Below are 24664 nucleotides of genomic sequence, written 5' to 3'. Positions count from 1 at the left end.
ATAAATAATTTCCAACAAGGATGGAGAAAATTGGTACCCATAAAATTCTCACTTCCATCATTCCATGACTTTCTTGTTCAGTCCTTCTGTATCTAATGTAATCAAATCTAGGAGCCAACTATTCTATCTTAACTTTGAAAGGGCAGACCAAAAAGTGCAGATAGATGAAAACAAGAGTAATCATTCTTTAACAATTTCAGTCCTACATCTAATTCAGTTAGGGGCAAATTTTCTAAAACTCTAACTTTTCTTATTTTTTTCTTTTCAAATAAACTAATTTCCACAAATGTCTGACATTTACTAAAAAGTTGAAACTGAAGAAGTACATGCAAAAAGAAGTCATGAAACTTTTTCGATTTGTCACACAAAAAAGCAGCATAAAAAAATCTGAAAACCAGATTTCAAAGCAAATAAATTTTCAAAGAATGATCCTCCAGGGAAGGCAAGGGATATCTGCCATTGACTTCTACATGATCCTGACAGGTTTTAGCTGGCGAATTGCCAGATTCAGATTTTTAGCAGTTTTGTCGCATAGTAGATCACTAAAAATCCGCGACTTTTAGAATTTAAAATCCAGATTGGGAAGAAAAATAATCCAACCATTAGTAAATGGCTCCCCAGTCTCTAAGTAGTAGCCTCACCAGCCACAAAAAAAACATTCCAATAAATTGGACTGAGAAGGCAGCAGCTCAAGTCTAACCACAATAATTTGTAACAACCACAGAGCTTTAGCATAAAAAAAATACTAAGGAGGTGATTGGTGGAATTCCCAGCTATGTCTACATGCACAGGGCTAAAGGCACAGAAAAACTGTTAAATTATCCCAGCAAGGTGGTACTCAAGTGTCTGCTGCAAAGTCACAAAAATAGCTTTATACCTTTACTTCCCCAATCTCATAATGAACCTCAAATCCAAATAGTACCTGATGTGTCTGATGACACCATCTAACATCTTTTGTGCATATCCAGGTAAACAATAGTTATCCTTCTGCATCTGACCATTTATAATTTCAGTACTGACAAATGAAGGCTTGATTATAGCACAAAGTAAGTCCCCAGGGCTAGTGTGGCTCATGTATAATGACTAAGCAAGTTTGCACCTTGGAAATAACCTAAGGCAACTAATCAGATGTTTGTTTTAATTGTTTTACCTGCAGCTGGCTGAAAATAGCTAAAACTGATTGGTTGCTATGGGTCACAGGCCAGGCATTAGCGTAACTACCATACAGCAGATTATGTGATCATAGAGGACCCAGACTGTGGGGTCTGCTGTATAGTAGTTTCTCCTCCCAGTCCCATTTGAAATTTAAACTTTTTTCCAGTATTAATAAATGGGCCTACTATAGGCCAGTGCTCTCCATGTTGTGGACTTATTGGAGAAATGACTGAGGGCCTTTTTACAGTAAAATGACAAATTCTGTAGAGCTTATTGTAAAAGTGAGGGTCATTTAAATGTTTGAGAGGGCCTTATTTCAACTGCATGCCTCCAGCTGCACAGCCCTGTTGTAGGAAATAGATCACAATCTGGTCCTTACAACCTGGTTTATGGATGTACAAAAATGTTTCTTTTCTTTCTTCTTCTGATAATATAACATAATATGGATTCTTCATAGGGTCAAAGACCTGATTGTGCTGTAAAGTATATTGCTATTGCAAGCTGGGTTATGAATATTCTTGGACGTTAAATTGCAAAGAGCTGTAAAATATTTAATATAAACTTCAAACCATTCGCTACTGTGAAAATGAAACTGTGGAACAAAATAGCAATCCAGAAATTGGTTTTATTTCATGTTGTTTTATTACAGTAGCATGTTACATTGTGGTTTATGTGTAGCAGTTGTGGATGTATATGTTGGCACTAATGTATATAACCTGAGAAATCCAAACAAGTTCTAAACTGACTTGGAATATCTTGCTTGCGTCTAACTGAAGCAGCCTACACCAAGCAAAGCTGTATGTGGCCAGTATTTGATGAAACTGTGTTTAAGATATTAAGGTTATGGTAAGTTAAAAGGAAGAGCTGTGAGGCAACTGTTGAGGAGCTGTTGTAGTTACAGTGGTTCCACATACTACATAAAGATGTAGTTAACCTTTAAATTAACTTTTACTATAATGTAAACAGTGATATTCTGAGACAAATTGAGGTTGGGTCTTATTTTGTATTTTTTGTTCATCATCTCTGCAGTTTGAAATGGTAGCAGATTTGATTTGCCCTAGCAGCCAGGCAGTCATTTGAATGAGAGGCTGGTATATAAATAGGGGAGGGTCTGAATAAAGAGAAACATAATGAAAAATAATAACAACATCAGTACAGTTGCAGCTTCACAGAGCAATAGAATTTTGGCCCCTGGGGTCAGCAAAATAGGACATTATATAACTTACTAAAAGGTAACAAAGGTGAACTTTGCCTTTAGGAATCTTGCAACACTGTACACAGTAGATACATTTTGAGGCAACCTATTTTGCTTCTGGTGTCACTTTCCACTTCCTCACATGTCGAGAAAAAAAATGTCAAAATAAATAAAAGATCTAAACATCATTACAACATACTTATTGGGTTTAAAATAAATTATTATAATTAGGGTTTTATTTGTGTCTAATCAAAATTTATTTTGTGCTGTATTTTAATAGATGTCATGGCAGCCCCAATATCGAAGCTCAAAGTACCGCCATGTCTTTGGTAAGCCTGCAAACAAGGAGAGCTGCTATGACTGTGTGCCTATCACAAGAAGTGTACAAGACAACCATTTCTGTGCCGTAAATCCAGTTTTCATTGCCGTAGTGACAGAATGTGCTGGTGGTGGAGCCTTTATTGTTATACCTCTTCAACAGGTAACCTTTTCTTATTCATATGCTCAGGAATCGTAGACGAATGACATTCATTATAACAGTATTTGTACATGTTATCCTGTAAGAAGCTTGGGTTATGGTCAGATATTGGGCCACAAAAGAGAGCTTCTAACCAAGATGTCTGAATAAGCTGGCCATATGGCGAAGCTTGCTGACACAAGTTAATATTAACTATGGTACATGCTATTAATCCCTCGCTTTTTCTTAAGGGGGCCATACCCAGCCTGTCTTCATATGGTATCTGTCTGATTGGCCCAACTGATAGATTTTGTACAACATGCCATCTATTGCATGGCCGCCCAACTAATTTTATGTCTGTTCAGGGAAACAGCCAAAACAGCTGGTGTAGAGCAAGTATAGAAGAACTGCGGCTCCTCTTAAGTTTCTTAGCTGCAGCTGGTACATCTGCAGATACATTTTTCAAAGCCTTCCGATCCACAAACTGACAGATATCTATAGTACATGAATATTGGCAGAGATTATTGGGCTACCATACATGCACTGAAATTTACTAAGTAGTTTACTAAGTATTGTGATGTCTTTTTCTTCATATATTTGAACTGTGTATTCTTAAACCCTTTTATCCCCCATAAACATAAATATAAATCACTGCAGCCCCCACATAAAAAATCGCCCTCTGGCATATTGCAGAGATATCAGAATGTCATGCACATCTGTTTGTAAAATGTACCTTTATTATTGGATCTAATCCCTTTTTGGCCAGTTGCAACTCTTGTTAGAGAATACATTATATGGAACCCTTTTTCTGAAAGTGGAGTAAGGGGTAACCGCACTAATATACATGCACACATACACTGATCTTTCAAAAAACGCCAGTGGTTCTTGCAACATATAGGTTAAATGAATGGCATTTACAAGGGCATAGTATTTGCAACACCCAGTGGTTGTAAACTAGTCACCATCTCTAGAAGGGTGCTCAGAGTTAAGCCTTTCTCCAGGAATATCCTGTTCCTGAGCCTGACACCATGGGGTACTAACCCTGTTGGAGCCTCTTGCTGCTCAAATAACTTGATCCTAACTCTCACTCCGGAGTTACCTATTACATAGCTTTTTGTTCACTAACTTCTCCTGAGGCCTACCTCCACCTCAAGCTCTCCAGCACCAACCACCCACCAACCATCAAGTGGTGTCTAAAATAACAGAGCATATGGTGACTTCCCTTTTTGAATAATAGGGAAACCTGAAACCCCTGACCAACTACCATACTGCAAGGGAACTTAAACCTGGATAGGGAAACAACTCTCCTTCCCAATTGTGAAACTGGCTCAGCCTTTGGCTTTATTATCCCGTATGGGGGCTGCCTAAAGAAAAGGAAAACCTTTACTCAACATCATTAGTAGGTACCAGCCTTGATTTACTCTTATGTGCTCAATATAAACAACAGTGTCTCACACCCACTGGTTTTTAAGTTTTTGTAAAAAAATAAACACGATCCATGCTGTTGAAAATCTAAAGACTCTTATGGTATTAAATAATATAGTATATAATTTTGTATATAGTATATTTTTTCCATATTTAACTTAATGTCATATTCCTTGATGCAAATATGCACAATGTGGTAATAATGTTTAAATCTTCATGAACATCCTGCTTTCAGACATAGCAAGTAATATAGTTACAGATTTAGTTGAATGTATAAATAGCCCAATGTAGCCATCTTGTGGCAGCTTCACAAACCATTAACCGGTGACTGACGCAGTTAGCAAGAACTGTGCATTGTTTTTATCCAAACTAACAGTTCAATTTTGTATACAGTCAGGAAAACTCGATCCTCATCATCCAAAGGTGTGTGGTCATAGAGGAAATGTGCTGGACATCAAGTGGAACCCTTTTGATGACTATGTAATAGCCTCTTGTTCTGAAGATGCCACAGTAAGTAAAACTCCCTATGCACAAAATAACTCCTACAAAGGTGCAATAAACTAGCAAATTGTAAATAAAATAACTGCATTTTCTGATGATGTATTGTTTTAATCCCTACTTGACATCAACTAATGTATCTGTTGCAGTAGTAAGCTTTATTAATGCTCAGAGAGCATGCTCAGTAGGGACTGGAGATTCTGCTCTTTAGAAATCTACCAACTAATGTTATTAAGGTTTAACAGTTAAGTGACTAGGTGATAACCAACTTATCAAGCTGCTCCCAGGAACCACAAGAGTGAAAATTAAGCATAAGGCTGAAGGTCAATGGGGAGATAAGTTACCCGTGGTTAAATCTCTGATACTAATCTCCCCAAAATGCTTTTCCACCAGCATTTTGATTCATTTTCCGAAGTCCCGCAAATTTTTCTCCTGCGGGCAACTTTGTGCCATTTCGGAAAGCGAAGCAACACATATGTCTTTCCATGGGTGATTCACTTTGTTGCTGGTGGAAAGGCATTTTTGGGATATTATTTGTCCACGGTATAGTATTTTAAAAAAATACTGTGCTAATAAAATTGTATTTAGTCAGAGATTTAAAGGACAAGGAAAGCCAAAATGTTCGCTTACCTTGTACCAGCCCGGGGTAGCTGCAAGTGCTTCCTTCTTCCACGTTGGCGTGCATGCGCATTAGAGTAAAAAGCCAAACTTTAACAACAAAATTGGCTTTTCACTCTACTGCACATGCGCCGGCCCAGGGATTTCGCCGCAGAAGAAAGAGAAAGCGTTCGCTACAGCTACCCCGGGCTGGTGTGGTTTTCTCTTACAAGGTAAGCGATTAAAGTCACCTAACATTTTGGCACCCCCAAGTGACTTAGACTTTCCTTCTCCTTTAATATTTGTAGTTTTGTGCAATGCATTTAGATCAGGGACGCACATGCCATGAGGCAATGTGAAAACCTTGCCCCAGGCAGAAGTGTGCGGCAGGTTACCAGGGGCGGCAAAAACCTCTTGTTACTTGAAGAGCTGAATTTCCATTTTTCAAAACAGATATTCAGCCCTTCCAGTCTTCTAGTGCACTAGCAATGCAGCCCCCTTTCTAGACCTGCTCCAACATAAAAGAGGTAAGCGCTGGGCAGGTAAGGTAAGGGGTTGCCACACACCTAAGTTAGATGAAAAATTGCACAATGGTTTGACCCAAGAGATAATGTGTACAAAAACATTTGTATTTAAGATTTAATTCTTGTCTAACAGGTCAAAATTTGGGACATTCCAAGGCATTTGTTAAATAAAAATTTAACAGATCCAAGGAAGGAGCTGCTCGGGCACACCAGAAGAGTCGGCCTCATTGAATGGCATCCAACTGCCAGTAATATCATTTTCAGTACTGGCTACGATTACAAAGTAAGGAATTTTCAGTATTTGTTCACCATCTTGCAAGGCAATAAAATTTTATTTTTGTGTGTTTTTTTTGCTATAATTGTTTGTCACACTGAACTTAGGAAGTGGACATTGAAAGTCAATTTATCATATGTCATGTTGGCATAAGTTTGAAATGAATGATTGCTATTCAATGAATGAGGTGAGGCAGTGTAGTAAAAGCAAGAAAATGTATGGTTTCAGGGACTTATTTAAATATAAGAATTTTTTTATTCATAGAATTTTCAAAGGATTGTGCTTGTGATAATAGTGTTAAACTGGCAGTATGTGTCAGTCACATGCCAAGGGCTTCTTGTCATGCACAGTTCCCATTCTTGCATCTGTCAAGTGATCCATGGGGTTCCTCTTATTCCTTAGTTGGTATACTTGTAACAGTGATCATAATGCCTTGTATTCTAAAGACCAGAGGGTGAAGAGCAAATAAAATGTAAATGTAAAAGTTTGCATTAAAAATAAATATGTTCCATAAGACAGATTTCTTTTTTAAAGGAGAGAGCAGTGGTAATATTATATGTATAGCTGAGTGAGGCTATATACTATATAATGTTGCAGGTGCAACTGTATGTACATATGTATATCTTTATTTATATAGCACTACTTTTATATAGTTGTGTTGCTGCTGCAAGTGAATGTAAGAAGTTTTTCTCAGGTGGCACTTTATAGGGTGGGGAGCAGACCAAAGGTGGCAGAAGCACCCCTGCATGTATAAGCGGCACAGTGCATTTTTATAACAGTTATAAATACTGCAATAACTAAAACAAAGGAAAAAGGAATACCCATAGGGCTAGTTTAAAAATTTGAAATTTGTCAATATCTATTAGAATTTTTAAATATTCTTTAGGAAAGACATGCAACAAATAACCTTAAAGAATTGTGGATTGTCAGAATAAAGTGTAGTTATTATGAATGAAACATGTCCCTGATATGCAGACCTAAATGTAGGAGAGATCTTGTTAGATTCTTGTGTGGCCCAAAATTCCCCAAGTTTCCAGCTAAAAATGTTGGGAGGTATACTTTATCATTTTGATTATATTGAAATATTTAAGTTATTGATAACAATCAATATAACACTTTAGTCTCTGTAAAAGATGACTATTGCTAGAAGTTGCAGTGTGTTACTGTGTTTGTCAGTTACTGTCATCCTGGCAATCTGTCCACCAAAGCTTTATAATGACATACATATGGGTAGCATATGAACATGATCATCATCATTTATTTATATAGCAGCAGTTATGCAGCCGTTTATATTAATTTATAACAAACAGAGCTCTATACTAATTTAGCCAAACAAGGGTTACAGAATAAAAATGGGATCACATCTTAAATTCCACTGAACATTGTAACTTGATTTGCGATCAACTTTTTTCTCTGACCCAAAGGTTTGCACGAGTTTTGCTTCATCTTGCACCAGCTCCATCTTTGGCATACAGGAAGGAGCTCATCCTAAGTGGCTTCAAACTGGCATCAGGCTGACATGCCCTCTATTTGTTCCTTTGTAAAAGATGTTCCTCTCACATGTCAGCATAGTTTTTTTTCAAATCTGGGGCAATCAAGAATGCAACTGAGTTTCAATATTCGGTATTCTGTGCAGTGTCGTGGTGAGGGTAGAAGAGATACAATTCATATAATTGTTATCTTTGAATACAAAATCGTCACAAGTTTTCACTGATTTTCTGGTTTAGCAATTCCTTGATCGATTTACCTGTAGGGGTCTCAGTGGGTAGGTCAGTCAGTAGAACAGCAAGGCTACCTAATTGCCCACAAGATTTTTAAAGAAAACAAACTCAGGTAGTCTAGGCAAGTGTCATTCAATTCTTCTCCAGAGAGGAGAAGTAACTGCACTAGTAAATAAGGCTGGTAATTGCTTGTCTTACTATGTCTAGTTTGTTAGTGCTGAAACTGACATGCCAGGTTGAACAGACAGTGTTGCTGTATGGCTAAAGCTCTCTAGAGACAAAGGATGTCTTAATGTTTTTAAGAATTCTTTATGACCTGACCATAGTACTCTTTGGGAATATTTATCTGAGTGTTTATTATTTAACTTCAGATGTGTGTTAAGAAATTATAAAACACCTAAATAGTGAAAGATGGGAAAAAAAACATTATTAAAAAAACATAATTAAAATAGAACAAAAACATGGAAATCAGTTTGGATACATGATTTATATACATGTGTCACAGAGCTAAAAGGTACAGTCATCTTTTAATCCCAGATTCTATCATACTTTCTATACAAATTTCTATAAATGATCCTATCTGTTCTCCTGGGTTTGTTTATCTAAACTACAGATATCAGCTGCTGCGCGAGACTCTGCTGTCCCTGCACATCCCTAGTGGCAGTTTTGGTGTCATATTTGGTGCAGTGTAGAATCAGTCTGGGTGTTTATATCATAATCCAGAGCTTTTATGCAGTGTTTTCAGGGGTTCTGCTGTAAGACAGCTTCTAGAAGATGTCATACAAGCTACATTTCTGGAAATCCTTTTGGATTCCCCAGTTGGAATTTTAATAAACCTGCCCTTTAAGTTAGCTAACCATTTCCAGACTGTTAGTGAACTCAGTTTATTTTTTCATTTTTAAGCTGTTGTCCCATTTAAACATAATGAAGTAATTTTTGTGATTTGTTTCCTGGCATTTTAATCTTGTGTTTTTTTGTGCTCAAATCCAATTGCTTTGCCAATTCTATAATAAATGATAATAATTTCAGTGATGTTCATTGTTGTTTTTCAGATAATGATATGGAATATTGACAATGATGATCCTGTTATTTATAGTCCTGTGAGAACAATTGAGTGTCACAAAGATGTCATTCTTTCCATGTCATTTAACACTGATGGAAGTCTTCTTGCCACATCTTGCAAGGACAGGATAATTAGGGTCATTGACCCTCGGCAAGGGACTATTATACAGGTTAGTATTTCTGTCTCATTGTAAAACGGAAATTATTCTCCAGAAAAGAATGTATTTTAACTGAAAATTATACAATTCTGTAATCAGTATGCCAAGCAAAATTACAAAAAATATAGCAGCAATAATATTCCATGTTTTAGATACTAGAAAATGAAACTACATTTACTGTATATAAATAACCTAGAAGGGTAATTTTGCACAGTATCATATTCATTGTCACGTATAATGAGTGTCACTTGTCAAAACACAAAGCTGAAGAGAAAAAGGTTTGACCTAAAAGTCTAGTTAAGAGAGCTGTCTCCGCAGACAAATATACCAATTATTCTTCTTCACAATGCACCTCATGAACTGATATACTCTCGACAACATAATAATAGTTATTTTGAAGAAAATAATAAAGAATTATTAATAGATTAAATTATTCCATGTTCTCTATCCCAGTGGCATATCCATTGGTCATTTATATTTCACAATTGTGTACTTACAACTACAAACTACTTTGTATATAAAAGTAGGTTAAATCACCAGTCATGTGACTGGAAGAAATACATTACCCGATCCTAGCGATCCAGCGAGGGATGGCCTGGGGGAAGGTGCCCCCATCCAGTTTGTTCTTTTATGCCCTGTAGTGCTTTATCACTTGTGTCCTGAGGTAAAGTAAATGGCCTTTTGTATGTTTTAATAATGTCCCTTTAAGAACATAACAGAAAAAAATGCTGTGATATTTCCTAGCTTGGCGGTATTACTGTAAACTAACCTTAGCTGCATCCTGTGTAAAGTGTAGACAATGCCAAAAAATGCAGTATGTGATGACAATATGGCGCCACATTTCAAAGGTATAGCTCTCAGTATGTTCCTATCTTCTTGGCTCCTGGATTATGAAATTACAAATATTTTGTTTTCTGATAGAAAACATTGATATAATAGAGAGAAAATTATGTAAGGTGCAGTATATATACTATATATATAGTATCTATACTAGTAACTTGGCCAACCATAAATTAAAGTGGCTGCTGGCACCAATGTAAACTCAAATCATGCAGCAAGGAAAAAATGTAACAGATGGTTTCTGCAAGTTCACATGATATTACAATGTAAGGATTAATGCTTTCTTTTAATGGAAAAGGGCATCGATTAAAAAAGGTGCATGAATACAGCTTGTACCATGGTCGAGATGATTATTAACCTTGAGTACTGCATTTTAAAAAATGTGTAATGCTTGATTTTCTAACCAGGCATGTTTTAGAGGGATTTCTGCTAATTAAAATTAGAGGTGAACAACTTGTTTTCAGATACAGGTATGGGACCCATTATCCAGAATGCTCGGGACCAAGGGTATTCCAGATAAGGGGTGTTTCTGTAATTTGGATCTTTATACCTTAATTCCACTAAAAAAACAATAAAACATTAATAAAACCCAATAGGATTGGTTTGCCTCCAATAATGATTAATTATATCTAAGTTGGGATCAAATACAAGGTACTGTTTTATTTTTACAGAGAAAAGGAAATCAGTTTTAAAAATCTGAATTATTTGATTAAAATGGAGTCTATGGAAGACAGGCTTTCCGTAATTCAGAGCTTTCTGGATAATGGGTTTCCGGATAACGGGTCCAATACCTGTACTATACCCTGCAATAACTTTTAACCTAGAAATGTTAGTACAATCATCTACCATAGATTCCATTTCAATCAAATATTTCAAAATTGTAATACATATTTCCTTTTTCTCTATAATAATAAAACAGTACCTTGTACTTGATCCCAACTAAGATATTATGAAGCCTTATTGGGGGCAAAACAATCCTATTGGGTTCATTTAGTGTTTAAATCATTTTAATCATCCTTTTTTGTAGCATAGAAGATGAATAAAGAAAGATCCCTTAACTGGAAAACCCCAGATCCTAAACATTCTGGATAACAGGTCCCATACCTGAATCCGGTAAAATTTAGAGCGTGAATGGCAAAATTGGCAAAGAAGTACATTTTTTGTGCGGCACGGGCGGCATGCCACCCTAAGCCTGGGCCTTTGTGGCCTTGCCACAAATCCAGGCCTGGTCAAGACAGACAATTAGGTTATGTATAGCAAATGCATTTATTTTCCAGTATCAGGCATCATTAAGCAAGAAAAATGTTAATGTTAGAATGCATTCAAAAACCTTTTATCAATGCAGAGTATAATGATTGGATTTCAAACATGTGTGGAAGAATGGTTGCCTCACTAGCTTTAAACATGTCTTCCTTGATGTTGTTTCATAAACAAAGTAAGAGCAAATAAGACAAAAACCCTCTTTATTAACCATAATTTGAGCATTATTGCATTATTGAAACCTGAAAATGAGCACAAGCATAAAGCATTATCCATTAGCCTAAATGTTTCCATAGATTGTAGCTGCTGCAGATTTTGATCGAGCATAGAGTATATTTATTAATAATTAAGCTAGAGAAAGTGAGTGTAATGGCTTCCTTCAAAAGAACTTGTGATAAATTACTAATAAAGAGCCTTTCTCGGCTGCTAAATGTAAAACAGCAAATACCATCAGCACATACTGGCTTCTGTGATGGCTCCAGGAAAACCATTCTTCTTGTAGCTGATAGATTGGCTCCTGCTGATGTACAACTGGAGAACACTGTAGTGGCTAATGTCTATCAAACAGTTCTTTAGGAAGCATATCCTGTTTTATAGATTGTTTCCATTTACTGCATTTCCCCATAAACAACAGGATCACTGACACCAAGGATTAAGAACAGCAAATATGTATCAAAGTGTGAAAAGATATCAGCGATCCGCAAAATTTTCCATAAAACCAATTCACTTCATAGGTTCCTGGCGTGAAACTTGATCCACTACATATATATTGTATGGAGCACATTTCATGAGCATATAGGTGACCTTAAAACACATTGGTAAAGTGTTATGGAATAATAGACATAAATGACACAGAGCTACATATTTGGTTTATCAACATGTGTTCAACTATCTGGAGTGGAGGTTTGCTGGGCCCCTCGCCTTTCTACGTTACGCCACTGACAAAAATTATGAATTTCAGAAAGGCTATATTCCATTAGCACTTGTTTTTAAATTGAGCCATTATACACTTTTTGAAATCTTGATATTTTGAAAAATGAACCTGTACCAATATTGTTGCTATTTGAGTTATATTTCCAAATAAATGCAAGTAGGCAATGAAGTTGTATTAAAAAATTCAGTTTATGGAGATAACATCAGGGCAAGGGATTTATGTCAGTTACTGCCCTACACACCAGACCTGTGCCCTTCACCTTCCCATTGCAGATCAGTGCATGTGCAGGACAGCCAGCACATGTTCCGATCCTGTAGAGTGGAATACCCACCTCACCTTCAGCTCCACTTCTGGATTGAGCCGAAAGTAATGGCAGCGGGCTATGGGGGAATCTTTTTTTTGTGAAGCATTTTTATTTTTCTGTCTATGTTGCTGTACTACAACTTCCATCATGCTTTTATGCATTAAACAGCAAGTGACAATAATTCAACTAACACTATCATCAAATGTTGGCTTTGTGACTAAAAACCAGAAGACTGAATTGCTAAACTGGTTAAATGTGCAAGATGCATAATTAGGACATAAACCACTATGTTTTTAACTCACAATGCAGCATAGTAGTGGCCTCTACAGGCTGTCTGTAAATGGTATCACTTCCCCACACACTGCCTCAATAACAGCGTTTGTGTGCAATTCACTAGGTGCAAGCAGGTGCGACATGCCAAAGGAACCCTCAAAGTAGCACCTAGGTATTAATTCTAGGGCTTCATTGCTGGCCCTAGTTTGGCAGGCTGAACTAAGCAAGCATTGAAAGGATTGTGTATGGGCATAATGGTGTTTAGATGCACACAAAATATTGCCCATTTTTGTGCCTTGCACTTGTTACAGAAATATAATTGTGGGGATAATAGTTTACCATTCAGAAGCTCTGCCCATGGAAATAGATTGGGTAACTCACAAGAAATATGGGGATGCAAAATGGAATAACACTTGTAGACTAATCCAGGGACTATGAACTAACGTGATCTCTAAATGTAAAAGGTTTGTTTGCTTGCAGTGCCAGTGTAAGAAATAATTTTGCTAACTGTCTTAGCTGATCAAATTAGTGAATAATGATGCTAAACAAATATGCCTCTACATGGTCAACTTTAAAAAGGAAATGACACTATTTGAATCAGGCATAAAGTGTATGGAAACAATTCTTTAAAAGTTTGTTGACTAGTGTCATATACTGAAAAAATTGTGTACTGTACTGTTTTTTCCCTTCTACATATCTATTGCTTTAGCATCCGCTATTGGGCCAATACCATAGTGTGGTACCTCTTGTATATACAGTGTATTATAATAATAATAATAATAATAATAATGGTCATTACAGCTGTGTGTATGCCTCAGTGATTTATTTGTTTCCAAGGCAAAGCACAAAAGTTTGGGCTGAATCAGGAACTGACTGAACTTCAATTTAGAAGCCAAAACTACTACATATATACTGTACATCCTTTGAATTGATTAGACATTTTGTATTTTCACTATGCATTGTTTGGTCTTGTTTTCTTGCAGGAGTCCAATTGCAAAACTCATAAAGCCAGCAAAGTTTTGTTTCTGGGAAACATGAACATGCTGCTATCTTCAGGGACATCCAGGTGGAATAACAGACAGGCAGCCCTATGGGATCAAGTAAGTGTGCAGTGATCCATAGTGGGATGTGAAGCAAGACACTAGAGAAGAACTTTTCAAGTGTAGTATGCAGATATTTTGACATTCCATTAACTGGATTATATGAAAATAATAAATTCAAATTCTAACAACAATCTTGGGCCCTTGTGCAATGTGACGCTTATGAGTTATATTAGAAATTCCTGCCACCTAATTCTATAAATTATGGCAGTGGTAGCACTGTAGGCAAAATATTTCTTTCACATTAATAACTTGTTATTGAACATTTCCACTGAATGTCTGAGAATCTGACATATTATTTAAATACTTTCCTGACTGCCAGGTAAATGTTCTTGCTAGTTATGAAAGTCTAATAAATGTGATAAAATTCATACTGATAGAAATCCTTTAGCATTCAGCCCTGTTGTGTTTTCTGCAGGGTTGCTGATACCTGCAAAGGCTCAAGAAATTAGGTGGAATGGGGCAAATTATTAAGGATGTTCCTGTTGTTTTTAAAAAGATTTTCTGTTTAAATAAGGGGTTTACTGGCAGTTTTATTAGATTTATATGTGCAGAAATAAATCACTTCCTGCTAGTTAAATATATTGTGCATTTTATGACTCTGTGAAATGGTGACTGGCAGCTTTATTAGAAAAAACACATACGTTTGCATGATAGAGTTGTTTTTCTGTTTTTAATGTAGAAATATTGCTTTTCCTGTCCTGTTTGCAATTTTATTTAAATTATGAACACACTTTCAACATGTCCCTGCATATCTTCACAGTGTGACAATGTGTCACATATGGTATAGTTGCCAAAGTCTCTGCAATACATAAATAAAATGAATCATATTCCATACATTGTATACCATGTTGTATAGACTGTGTCTTACAAAGAATGTGATCCATACAAGAAATATTACTGAATTACTTCTTGTAAGGAGGATATAACAGCCACTTTGACCCTAGATCAGGCGGTAAAGCTTAATGCTTTTTGGCCATATCCTCTGCTTCAGTCCAGCTGAAGTTTAATTATACAATAAAAAACCCATGGTAGAGGAATGGTCACACTGCAGAACTAAGCTGCAACCTTCAGGGTTTATTTGAACACAAGTGCTTTGCTCGAAACATTTGTTCAAAAAAACACTGAAGGTTGCAGCTTAGTTCCGCAGTGTGACCATTCTTTCACTTATTTTTATTGCATTAAAGAATAGGGGGTTATGGGTTGTGTTAAAGCGATGCACTAAAAATCTACTCTTCAAAATATTGATGTACATAAAAAGTTACTTATAGGTCATGTTCATCATTTTTCACTGATAGGGCTGCTTTTGTAAGTAATTGTTACTTGAAATTCCTAAAACTGACTTCCTGACTGTCCCTTGTCAGTTATAGTTTCCAATGCTAAGAGACTCCTGCTGCACAAATATAGCATCCCCTTCTTAGAGAAACTTGGGGGATCAGATAGGTAATGTAAAAGCATTGGGCAAATACTTCTAAGGCAAAATTATAAATAGCATGCTAAGGCAATGTTATGATAGATAGGTTTCATTTCTGATGTCAGTATCTTTTCAAGAAGACTAAAACAAACCTCATGAGAGTAAGGAGGCTTAGACTGAAACTAACACCTTTCATAGAACACAAGTGTATATATATATACATATATATGTATATATGTATTTATATTTATATATAGTAATGATTTCAGGTAGTAATGATTTCCAGACGCCAAAAACAGCGGCACAGACAGTTCAATGTAGTATAACAGGTTTCTTCAAAGATGAAAAGACAAAACAAAACATAGAATATAAAACACTAAGCCTGTCTGACTCTACCTAATACGCAGGTGGCTTCCCTGTAAGGACCTAATGCCCAGACCCCAGCAAATAAACCCCACAAGTCTATATAACGCAGTCTCTCAGGTTTTACAGTTTCTGCTTTTACCCAGGTTCTCACTCTCAAGGCCCCTCTCAGGCATCTTGGCTTTCTCTCAGGTTTCTTGGCCCCCTCTTAGGTTCCCCCACACACAGGGACCAATCAGGCGTGTGGCTCTCCTTGTCACATTCAGGAAGCACTTTCTCCTTTAGACATCTAAGCGGGAGCACACCACTTTTACCTGCAGTAGCAGCTCTGCTCTCAGTTGCCACCTAATTTCCCAACAGGGTGGTAAAATGAACCCTTTTTCTTCTAGGCCTCTATTTTATATTAGCACTTTTGTTAAATGTCACAGTTGGTTGAAGGGTTATAGTTGTCTTTTAATATAGATTGTTTTAGTAGGCTATGTTGTTAGTAGTTGAAAAAAATACTTCTTAGTCTTCGAATTTGATTAGGGTACTTAATTATATTTTCTTCTATAAAATGCAGAATGATCTATCTGTGCCTTTACATCAAGAAGATTTAGATGGCTCCTCTGGTCTGATCTTCCCATTCTATGACTGTGACACCAACATGCTGTATATCGTGGGAAAGGTATGTATCAGTAGCTTTTATCTGTTCTTAGCATGGACATGTATTTTGAAGATGCAATCTCAAGAATGCACCAGTCAGCAACTACAGTCAGTCCAATATCAGCTTTATATTTGTTCTTAAAAATGTGTAGCGCAGTAGAGAAGAAGTGAAAAAGAGTGATAAAAATTTTGAAAAGGTTATAGCTACTGTTCTGCTTGAATGGTTATGGTGTAAGGCAGTGCTGTCCAACTTCTGTTGTACCGAGGGCCGGAATTTTTCCGACCTACGTGGTGGAGGGCCAATAATGGAAGCCAGTTTTGACCACTCCCCTTTTTGAAACCACACCCACTTGAAACCACACCCATGTTATCACATGACCATACCCATATTAATGGTTGTAGTACAGCAAAAACCTGCCATACTCTGCCTACCCTGCCTGTGTGTGCCATACTCTGCCTTCCCTACCCTGCCTGTGTGTGCCATACTCTGCCTTCCCTACCCTGCCTGTGTGCCATACTTGGCTGGTTTGTGCCATGCTTGGCCTGTGTGTGCCATACTCTGCCTGCCCTACCCTGCCTGTGTGTGCCATACTCTGCCTTCCCTACCCTGCCTGCGTGTGCCATACTTTCACTGTGTTTGCCATTCTTGGCTGGTTTGTGCCATACTCTGCCTGTGTGTGCCATACTCTGCCTTCCCTACCCTGCCTGTGTGTGCCATACTCTGCTTGCCCTATGATGCCTGTGTGTATGGCACACACAGGCAGCCTACAGTGACACAATGCTGGCACTGCTCCTACAGTCTGCACAATAACTATATATTAAAAAACTTTTTAATTGCATTACCACCTCAGTATATGTTCTTTTTGTAGTGTGCAGGGATTATTTGTGGGTTTCTACTGCTCCTGAGGTGTGAACAGGGGAACAATATGGGTGATTACAGTCTGAGCCTGAGGTGTGAACACTGCAGGGGGTGAACAATGCAGAGATTAAAAGGTGTGAACAACACAGGGGATTACATATTTAAACAATACAGCCTGATTACAGCCTGAATCTGAGGTGAGAACCATGCAGGGGGGGCAGTTAATCACAGTACTGATACCATTTAAAGCTTACACAAGAGTAAGCCATCAAAGCAGCCAGTCAGGTGGGGGGCCACACAGAAGGGGGGTCGCGGGCCGCCAGTTGGACAGCACTGGTGTAAGGTATTACTCATGTGGCTTTGCTTAATTCTATTCTCTCAATAATTAACAGTCTAGATATCTTGTATGGCTTTGATTATACAAATTTTTATGTGGTACAGTGTCATAAATCACTGATTAGATTTGAAAATCGTTATTTGAAATAGCATTTAGGCTATGCCACAGGGGTGACAATATAACATGTAACCCTGCATAATATAACTAACCAGCAACTTGTTACAGGTGGAGCACTGTCTGCCATGCCAGGGACCAGTATATAAGTTTAGTGTGAGAGAAAAATCTAAAGAGATAAAGAAATCTATTTGAGATGCTTACTTAAGCAATCTATGCCAAGGGAGAAAAAGTTGACAAAGTTGACAGGGTCTTTAATAGATGGTCATATACTTTTCCATGCAAAATAAGGCAAGCAGGAATTAAAGGGAAAATACCTTTCCCTTGAGCTCATTCTGTTGAGCTCATGTTGAATGGGTGCATAAACACCATCTGAACCTCCATAAATAAATAAAAATGTATGTTTTGTTTTGTTTTTTGCACAGACGTACCTAATTTCACAGACTAAAAGAAGCCATGTTACTCTGACAAACATTTACCAAAACTCCTTAGGCTTATAGTGTAATGCTACCCCCTCACTTTGCTCCCTTGTGAAGTGATTAATTCTGAGACTTGAAGTCCATCTGTTTCCATAGTGGGTGGTGCACAGATTCTCTAGACAGCAGAGGGCCTTCAAGTATCAAAATTCATCACTTCACAAGGGAACAAGGTGAGATAGAAGTTGTCACTCTCTGGGGAATAGGAATCTGGTCCCTGCAGCATAGGCAGACTGGCATGGGTTCCTTTCAATCTGTGGAATCAGGTATGCATTAATAAAGAAGTTCAGATAGTATTTATGCACTTCTACATAGCCAAACTGAATGAGCTTGTGTCAAAATGGATGGTATATTTTCACTGTAGGCTAGCCATCCACAAAACAGATCTGCTTATTTGACTTTTCCTTTGTACCAGGCCCCAATTCCAGTGATTTGATCATAGACAGTTGGGAGAGAACCATATTCATGGCTTTATTTTGGGATTATTGCTCCCATCCACTCATAGCTTGCATCAGTCCCACCTGCTTGCAACCCACTTTCCCCATCTCTCCTACTGTCAGAACTGGTATTGAGCCTGTTGCCAACAACTCACTTCCATAACTCACTTCCACATGCAACAAAACATCCTGTGTGTCATTGCCCTAGTTAATATTCATTTTAAATGACACAATTAAATATACTACTCACCACTCATGGCAGCTTCCTCAAACCTACTATACCAACATTTTACAGATAAATCCAGGAGGTCCAAAAATTATATTAAAATCTCTTTCGTGGGGAGAATTAGTGCAGTTTTGGAAAAACCTGTATTGTAGTCTATAGGGAAAACCTAGAATATAAATCATTATATCTTATAGTTTATGCTACTTATTTTGTTTTTGATATTAAAATCATCCAAAAAAACATGCTTACAAGAAATGAATGAACTTCTGTAGCAAATGGGTTCAGTTCAGCTGTGCGATTTATCTGATACACAGTGGCTTTTCATGCAATTGCTTACTGATGATCTGGAAAAGTTAGCTGCACGAGGAGCTGCAGGTGGATCAATCTTCCTGTTAATTTAGGATAATAGTTAAGTTGTAGGGCAAAATGTATTTTAATGCAATATGGCCTTTGGTTACATCAAAATGACATAATGAGACAGTAGACTCGATGGAGTCCTACTAATCACAATAACTGACACAAGTTCTGGATGTTCCATATAACACAGGTGTCTTTGGCCAATCTCTCCGGTCTAATCCTAGATGGCTGACATCTATCCATGTGTTTGCCTCAAAATGCCCCAGAGCACAGAGCTCCATGAATGGCGTTTGACTTCTATTTATCATCATTAAGATCTGAAACAAATACTCTGTTATTAGTGTTTCCCTTGATTGCTGTGACAGGTGAGCCCTAGAGCTGTACTGAAACCTGTATGGCAGCTTCTGCAGTTACAGGCTATCTCTGTGCAAAGTATTAGAGCTTCTGAGATAATCAGATTGATTGTTAAAGGCTAAAGGTGTCACCCCCAAGAATGACTTATAATATAGCTTGCCCGATTGTCCAGCCCCAGGGCCATTCAGTTTTGCATTTGGAAACCAATGTTAGATAGCTTTGGGATATCATAGTGGATTTCTTGTTTCCACTAGTGACATGTTTAGGTTGAAGTGCCAATTACACAACCAGTTGTCCAAAGAACACTGCCATGATATCAGTGTGAAATTGCAGTGGTCCTACACAATTGCCTATGGGCCAGTCTGTCATGTTACTTGGCTAAAAAAATAAGTGAATTCCAAACTGGACAATTAACAGTGGTTAAAAAGTTTACTATAATTCTTCTTTGAATTTTAAATAAAAAAAAAGATCTTTAATTAGGTTCCTCTTTGGTTGCTATATTGAAGTTAGTACACAAGAGCCATAAATATCTTGTAAATTATATCCTTATAAATAATGCTTAGTGATGTCATCAGTTATTATTGTTGCTCAGTGATGTAATTTGTGTCACATGACTCACTAAAACTTATGTGTTATTGCCTATATATGGGTGTGGAACCCTTCAGTGACTTCTAATATCCTTAGAATTTTACAATAAGGTGTATATTATTTCTTATATAATACACAAGAGCCAGGAATATCCAGTAAATTAAATCCTTTTAAATGGTGCTGTGCAAGTGATGTCATCAGTTGTACACAACTGAAACTTGTTTATTAGAAAAAAATAATGCACTCCCTTCTCTAAAATAGGAGCATATTACTTGCCATGGAGTTCCATTACCTGTATAAAAGCACTGGCTTTATATGGTCATTGAACCCTCTCAGTAAATGATAATATCCTTATGTCCTACAATACCGTGTTGCTTCTTAGCTTTGTTTTATGAAATAAAGACATTATAAGAAACAATGTACCTTCTGTTTATTTTATCAAGGAACTCTGTGGTAACTACAGGTATGGGACCTGTTATCCAAAATGTTCAGGGGTTTTCTGGATCTTGCCGTAATTTGGATCTCCAATCCAGTCTACTAAAAAAAACCTATGTCACATTAAATAAACCCAATAGAATTGTTTGCTTCTAATAAGGATTAATTATATTTTAGTTGGGATCAAGTACAATGTATTGTTTTACTATTACAGAGAAAAAGGAAATTATTTTTAAAAATGTGAATTATTTGATTAAAATGGAGCCTATAGAAGATCACGTTCACGTAATTCGGAGCTTTCTGGATAATGAATCCTATACCTGTACTAATATTCTTATATCTTACAGCAATAATTATAGTATATCATTCTCTATATCTTCTGTTGCATTGGTTTGAAATCTCAGCCCTCACTGTCCTTATCAGATAAGATATTTCACTGCAACTCTTTCCAAACGCTAGCTTATGCCTTCTGCCTGAGATTAGCAGCATAGGTCATTTGGCAGCACAAGCAGATTTAATATTTTGTTGAATTGCAGGTACAGAAACACTGCCACTCTATAATATGTTTTTTATAGCATATAGAGTTGAAAACCTGACATTCAGAGCAGAATACAAAGACTTATAAGTACAAAAAACATTCTGTGTATCTCTCTTTATCTAGGGAGATGGAAACATTCGATATTATGAAGTCTGTTCTCAAAAGCCTTATTTGCAGTACCTTAATGAATACAGATCCAATTTGCCTCAAAAAGGAATTGGTAAGTAAGTAATTTCTGCCATTTCAAAATGTTCACATCAATTATTAAGGTTGTTCATTTGTATCAAAGTAACCCAAAGAGTTAATTAAGCCATTCTGTAAGCAAAAAAGTCAAGTCAATATGAAAAATAGTTTCCTAGACATAACTGATCACTAAATACTGCTGCCAGCAGAGAAAATGACTTGTGTCATATTGAATATATGCAAATACCTGGAATTTATAGAGCCCAATTATAGAGCTGTGCGTAATAGTGCATGAAAACTTGATTGAGCTCAGATGGGTTAGTAATAATGGGATCACTGCTGTCTCTAACTGCAAGAATATTGGTCAATGGAGATCCATAGAAAGTAAAGCTAGTAATTTCCCATTTGTATCATTATACATTGGTTTTTTGATATAACAAAAATGTTTCGACCTGTTTGGTTTGTATAAAACTTGTAAAGCATTCTGAGCTCAAAGCCAGTCATGTCTTGTTTGTGGAGAGGAGTTTTGGCAAAATGCCCTTTCAGTTTGTATGGTTGATGAGTTTGGATGTTCTAGGTTGGCTGTTTATGCAGCTTTAGTTCTTTGCGCACATGGTCTGATTCCAAGCTGAAGCAGGTGAACTAAATTGGGAACTAAAATAATGACCTTTGAGCCTTGGATATTTGGGCCAGAATTTTAGCATTCTGCAATTTTGATCCAACTAGAGGACATCATTGGATAGGAGTTGGATCCATAGTTGGACTTATTCACCATAGGGTCCTAAATTACCTTGTTTGAATGTAACAGATTGTGATTAGGTATACTGGAGGACCAAAATACTTGCTGGTAGTTTTAGTCTGAATTTGCAAGTATGAAGGATTAAAAGACACTGAATGTTACTAGTTTGTGTCTGAAACCTCTCCTGTCAATTACTAGCTGTTTATCCATAAACCATAGTGTTGGTTAGAATTGATTGATGAAGCCCTTACAATTATACAGCAGATATATCATAAAGGATCACTTGTAGGATCACACAGTAACTTTTTGCACATTCAAAGGCTAAATAAGGGCTGCAATTGCCTCTTTCTCTCTATTTGATATTAAATTTGTCTCTAAGGCTTGCCTTGAAGTTAGGAAGTTAGTTCACGTTGTTCAAAATGCATTTTTGCAGGTTTTTTAAGTTATATTATCAAACATTTATTTATAGAGGACGGTAAGATTGCCAGGATTACAAATGCATTTTAACTATTTAATATATGTTTTACCTTTGTTTTTAAATGTAGGTGTTCTGCCAAAGAGGGGGGTCGATGTTTCAACTTGTGAAGTCTTTAGGTTCTACAAACTAGTCACTATAAAAAGTCTTATTGAGCCGGTGTCAATGATTGTGCCTAGACGGGTGAGTACATTTTGAAATATTGTCCCTGTTCACAACAGGTCCCATTGATTCATTTGTTCATTGGTCCAGAGTAGACATGTTTGGGTAAAACCCATGGGAACTGCATTCAAATTACAAATGTTTTCTAGCAGATATTTCTTTGTTTATAAATCATTGTAATCAATATGCATTAAGTTAAATATGTTGTCAGGAGAATAATTTGATTTCATTCGCTCTAAACCCAGAACTTCCTTTGTGTTTTCCAGTCAGAATCGTACCAGGATGACATTTATCCAATGACAACTGGAACTCAGCCAGCCCTTACTGCACGTGAATGGCTGGATGGGATTAACCGAGGTCAGATAGGCATATCTTGAGTCACCTTATCATAGCACTTACTTGCCTTTTATCGTGCATGCTTCTTAAAAATCCAAGGTCATCCCCATTAACATGTATACGAGAAAATAAGGTAGCAAATTACACACAGAAATAAATCATACAAAGTGCAAGGGGATGTTTATTCGCACAGTAATGTTGTTAAGCAAATCACATCTGACGTAATAGCAGTAAAATTTTTATTGTGAAATTTAATAGCACTGTATATAAAACACAGCTTGTTATTTATCTGCTGCAGTAAGTCAGCCTACAGCTCAGCATTCATAAAGTCACACATTATACAGATTTCTGTTATACAAAGCAGGGATGGCTATTCCCTTATCTTATTCTTCAGCTACAGGGAGCACAGGTTAAGAGCAAGGGGAGACATGAAAGCATTAAAATGCTTTTAAGAAATTTCAATAAATGTCAGTGATGAAACAAGCTATTTCTTCCATGTACTATATGATTGCAACCACAGCCCTACCCCCAGCTAAAGGCATTTAGATGGAGGTCAGTTTACATTCCCCAGAATACCCATTCCTGAAGCACTTCCTTCCTCTGGCAGCAGCCTGCTGTAAACCAGCAACACATATAGGCAGGTTTTAAAGGAGAAGGAAAGGTATAATCACTGGGGGAAACCTGCACTGTCCCAGGGTACCTGTGAGCGAGTGATCCTCTTGCTTCTTCTGTCTTTGCACTGCTTGTGCATGCGCAGTAGAGTGAATAGCCAAACTGTAACCAAAAAAGACGGCTTTCTCACTCTACTGTCCATGCTTCGGCCCTGGGAGCACGAAGAAAGAATACAGGAGAAAGAGGATCACTTGCTCACAGGTACCTTGAGACGGTGATGTTTACATATAACAGAATCTTACTGAACATACACAGGTGCCTCTGTTTGTCTTGTGTACATGGTACACTTCAGCTGAACCAAGCAATGTAGTGGCTACCACTCATATGCCTTAATGTAATTATATACATAAAGAATATTCCATTTACAAAAATAAGAAGCATCTTTCACATGTAAAAAGATTACAAAATACTAGCATTGTAAACAATGACAGACAAAATTCATTGTTTTCTGGCCTTCATTGTCGTATAAACTTAGCATAGTATCAATTTGAATTAAACTCGATCATTATTGTATTTATAAAATGTCACAATAATGCTGTTAGCAGTCGTACGAAAATTTCGAGTTTACATATGGACGTTGGTTTCTATGAATCCTCTTTATTTTTCCCAAACAGGAATTGCTCCAGCAGCCATTTTAGGAGCATTGGCACTCATTTTTGGAAAACAATAATATGTTTAAGTTTCACTTGAAACTGGGTGAAGTAGAAAACAATGATTAACTTTCCCTTGAAAATGTGTGAAATAGGAAACAATGATGGGGTTAACTTCCACATGAAACTGGGCGAAATAGAAAACAATGATGGGATTAAATTCCCCTTGAAACTGTGTGAAATAGAAACCAATGAGGTGATTAACTTCCCCAAGAAAATGTGTCAAAGACAGGCTGCCACTGGCTATTCTATTCCTCTACTGTTCTAAGCCTCCATAGGACTCAATGGTACTTAACAGATCAAACCTGCTAAATTTAGTTTTGCCAAAAAAGTTAAATTAAGTACTGGCAAAAACTCATTAGTAAATCTCAAAAATATCTAGAAGTAAAAAAAAAATAATGACAGCAGCATTCTAGAAATATTTAAAAGGGCACAATCATGCATGCATGTGAAAGTGAAAAGTCACAATCATTGCGGGTGCTAAAAGTTATCCCCCCGCCCCCCGGGATTGTAATCACTTACCTGAT

The 24664-nt window shown here is 37.0% G+C and overlaps 1 protein-coding gene across 1 annotated transcript in view; it reads left to right on the top strand.

Annotated features, from left to right (window-relative positions):
- coro2a (coronin 2A) overlaps positions 1-24664 on the top strand; it is a 93262-nt gene that overhangs the window by 62337 nt on the left and 6261 nt on the right. The window contains exons 2-10 of the mRNA XM_002936684.5: positions 2631-2831; positions 4626-4742; positions 5985-6134; positions 8899-9078; positions 13661-13777; positions 16117-16221; positions 21044-21140; positions 22388-22500; positions 22746-22836. Coding sequence (XP_002936730.2) covers positions 2631-2831; positions 4626-4742; positions 5985-6134; positions 8899-9078; positions 13661-13777; positions 16117-16221; positions 21044-21140; positions 22388-22500; positions 22746-22836 — 1171 coding nt within the window. The remainder of the gene's footprint in view (positions 1-2630; positions 2832-4625; positions 4743-5984; positions 6135-8898; positions 9079-13660; positions 13778-16116; positions 16222-21043; positions 21141-22387; positions 22501-22745; positions 22837-24664) is intronic.

Source organism: Xenopus tropicalis, chromosome 1 (assembly GCF_000004195.4).
Source record: "Xenopus tropicalis strain Nigerian chromosome 1, UCB_Xtro_10.0, whole genome shotgun sequence".
Lineage (NCBI taxonomy): Eukaryota > Metazoa > Chordata > Amphibia > Anura > Pipidae > Xenopus > Xenopus tropicalis.
Note: the sequence above shows the minus strand (reverse complement) of the source record. Positions and strands in the feature narration are given on the sequence as shown.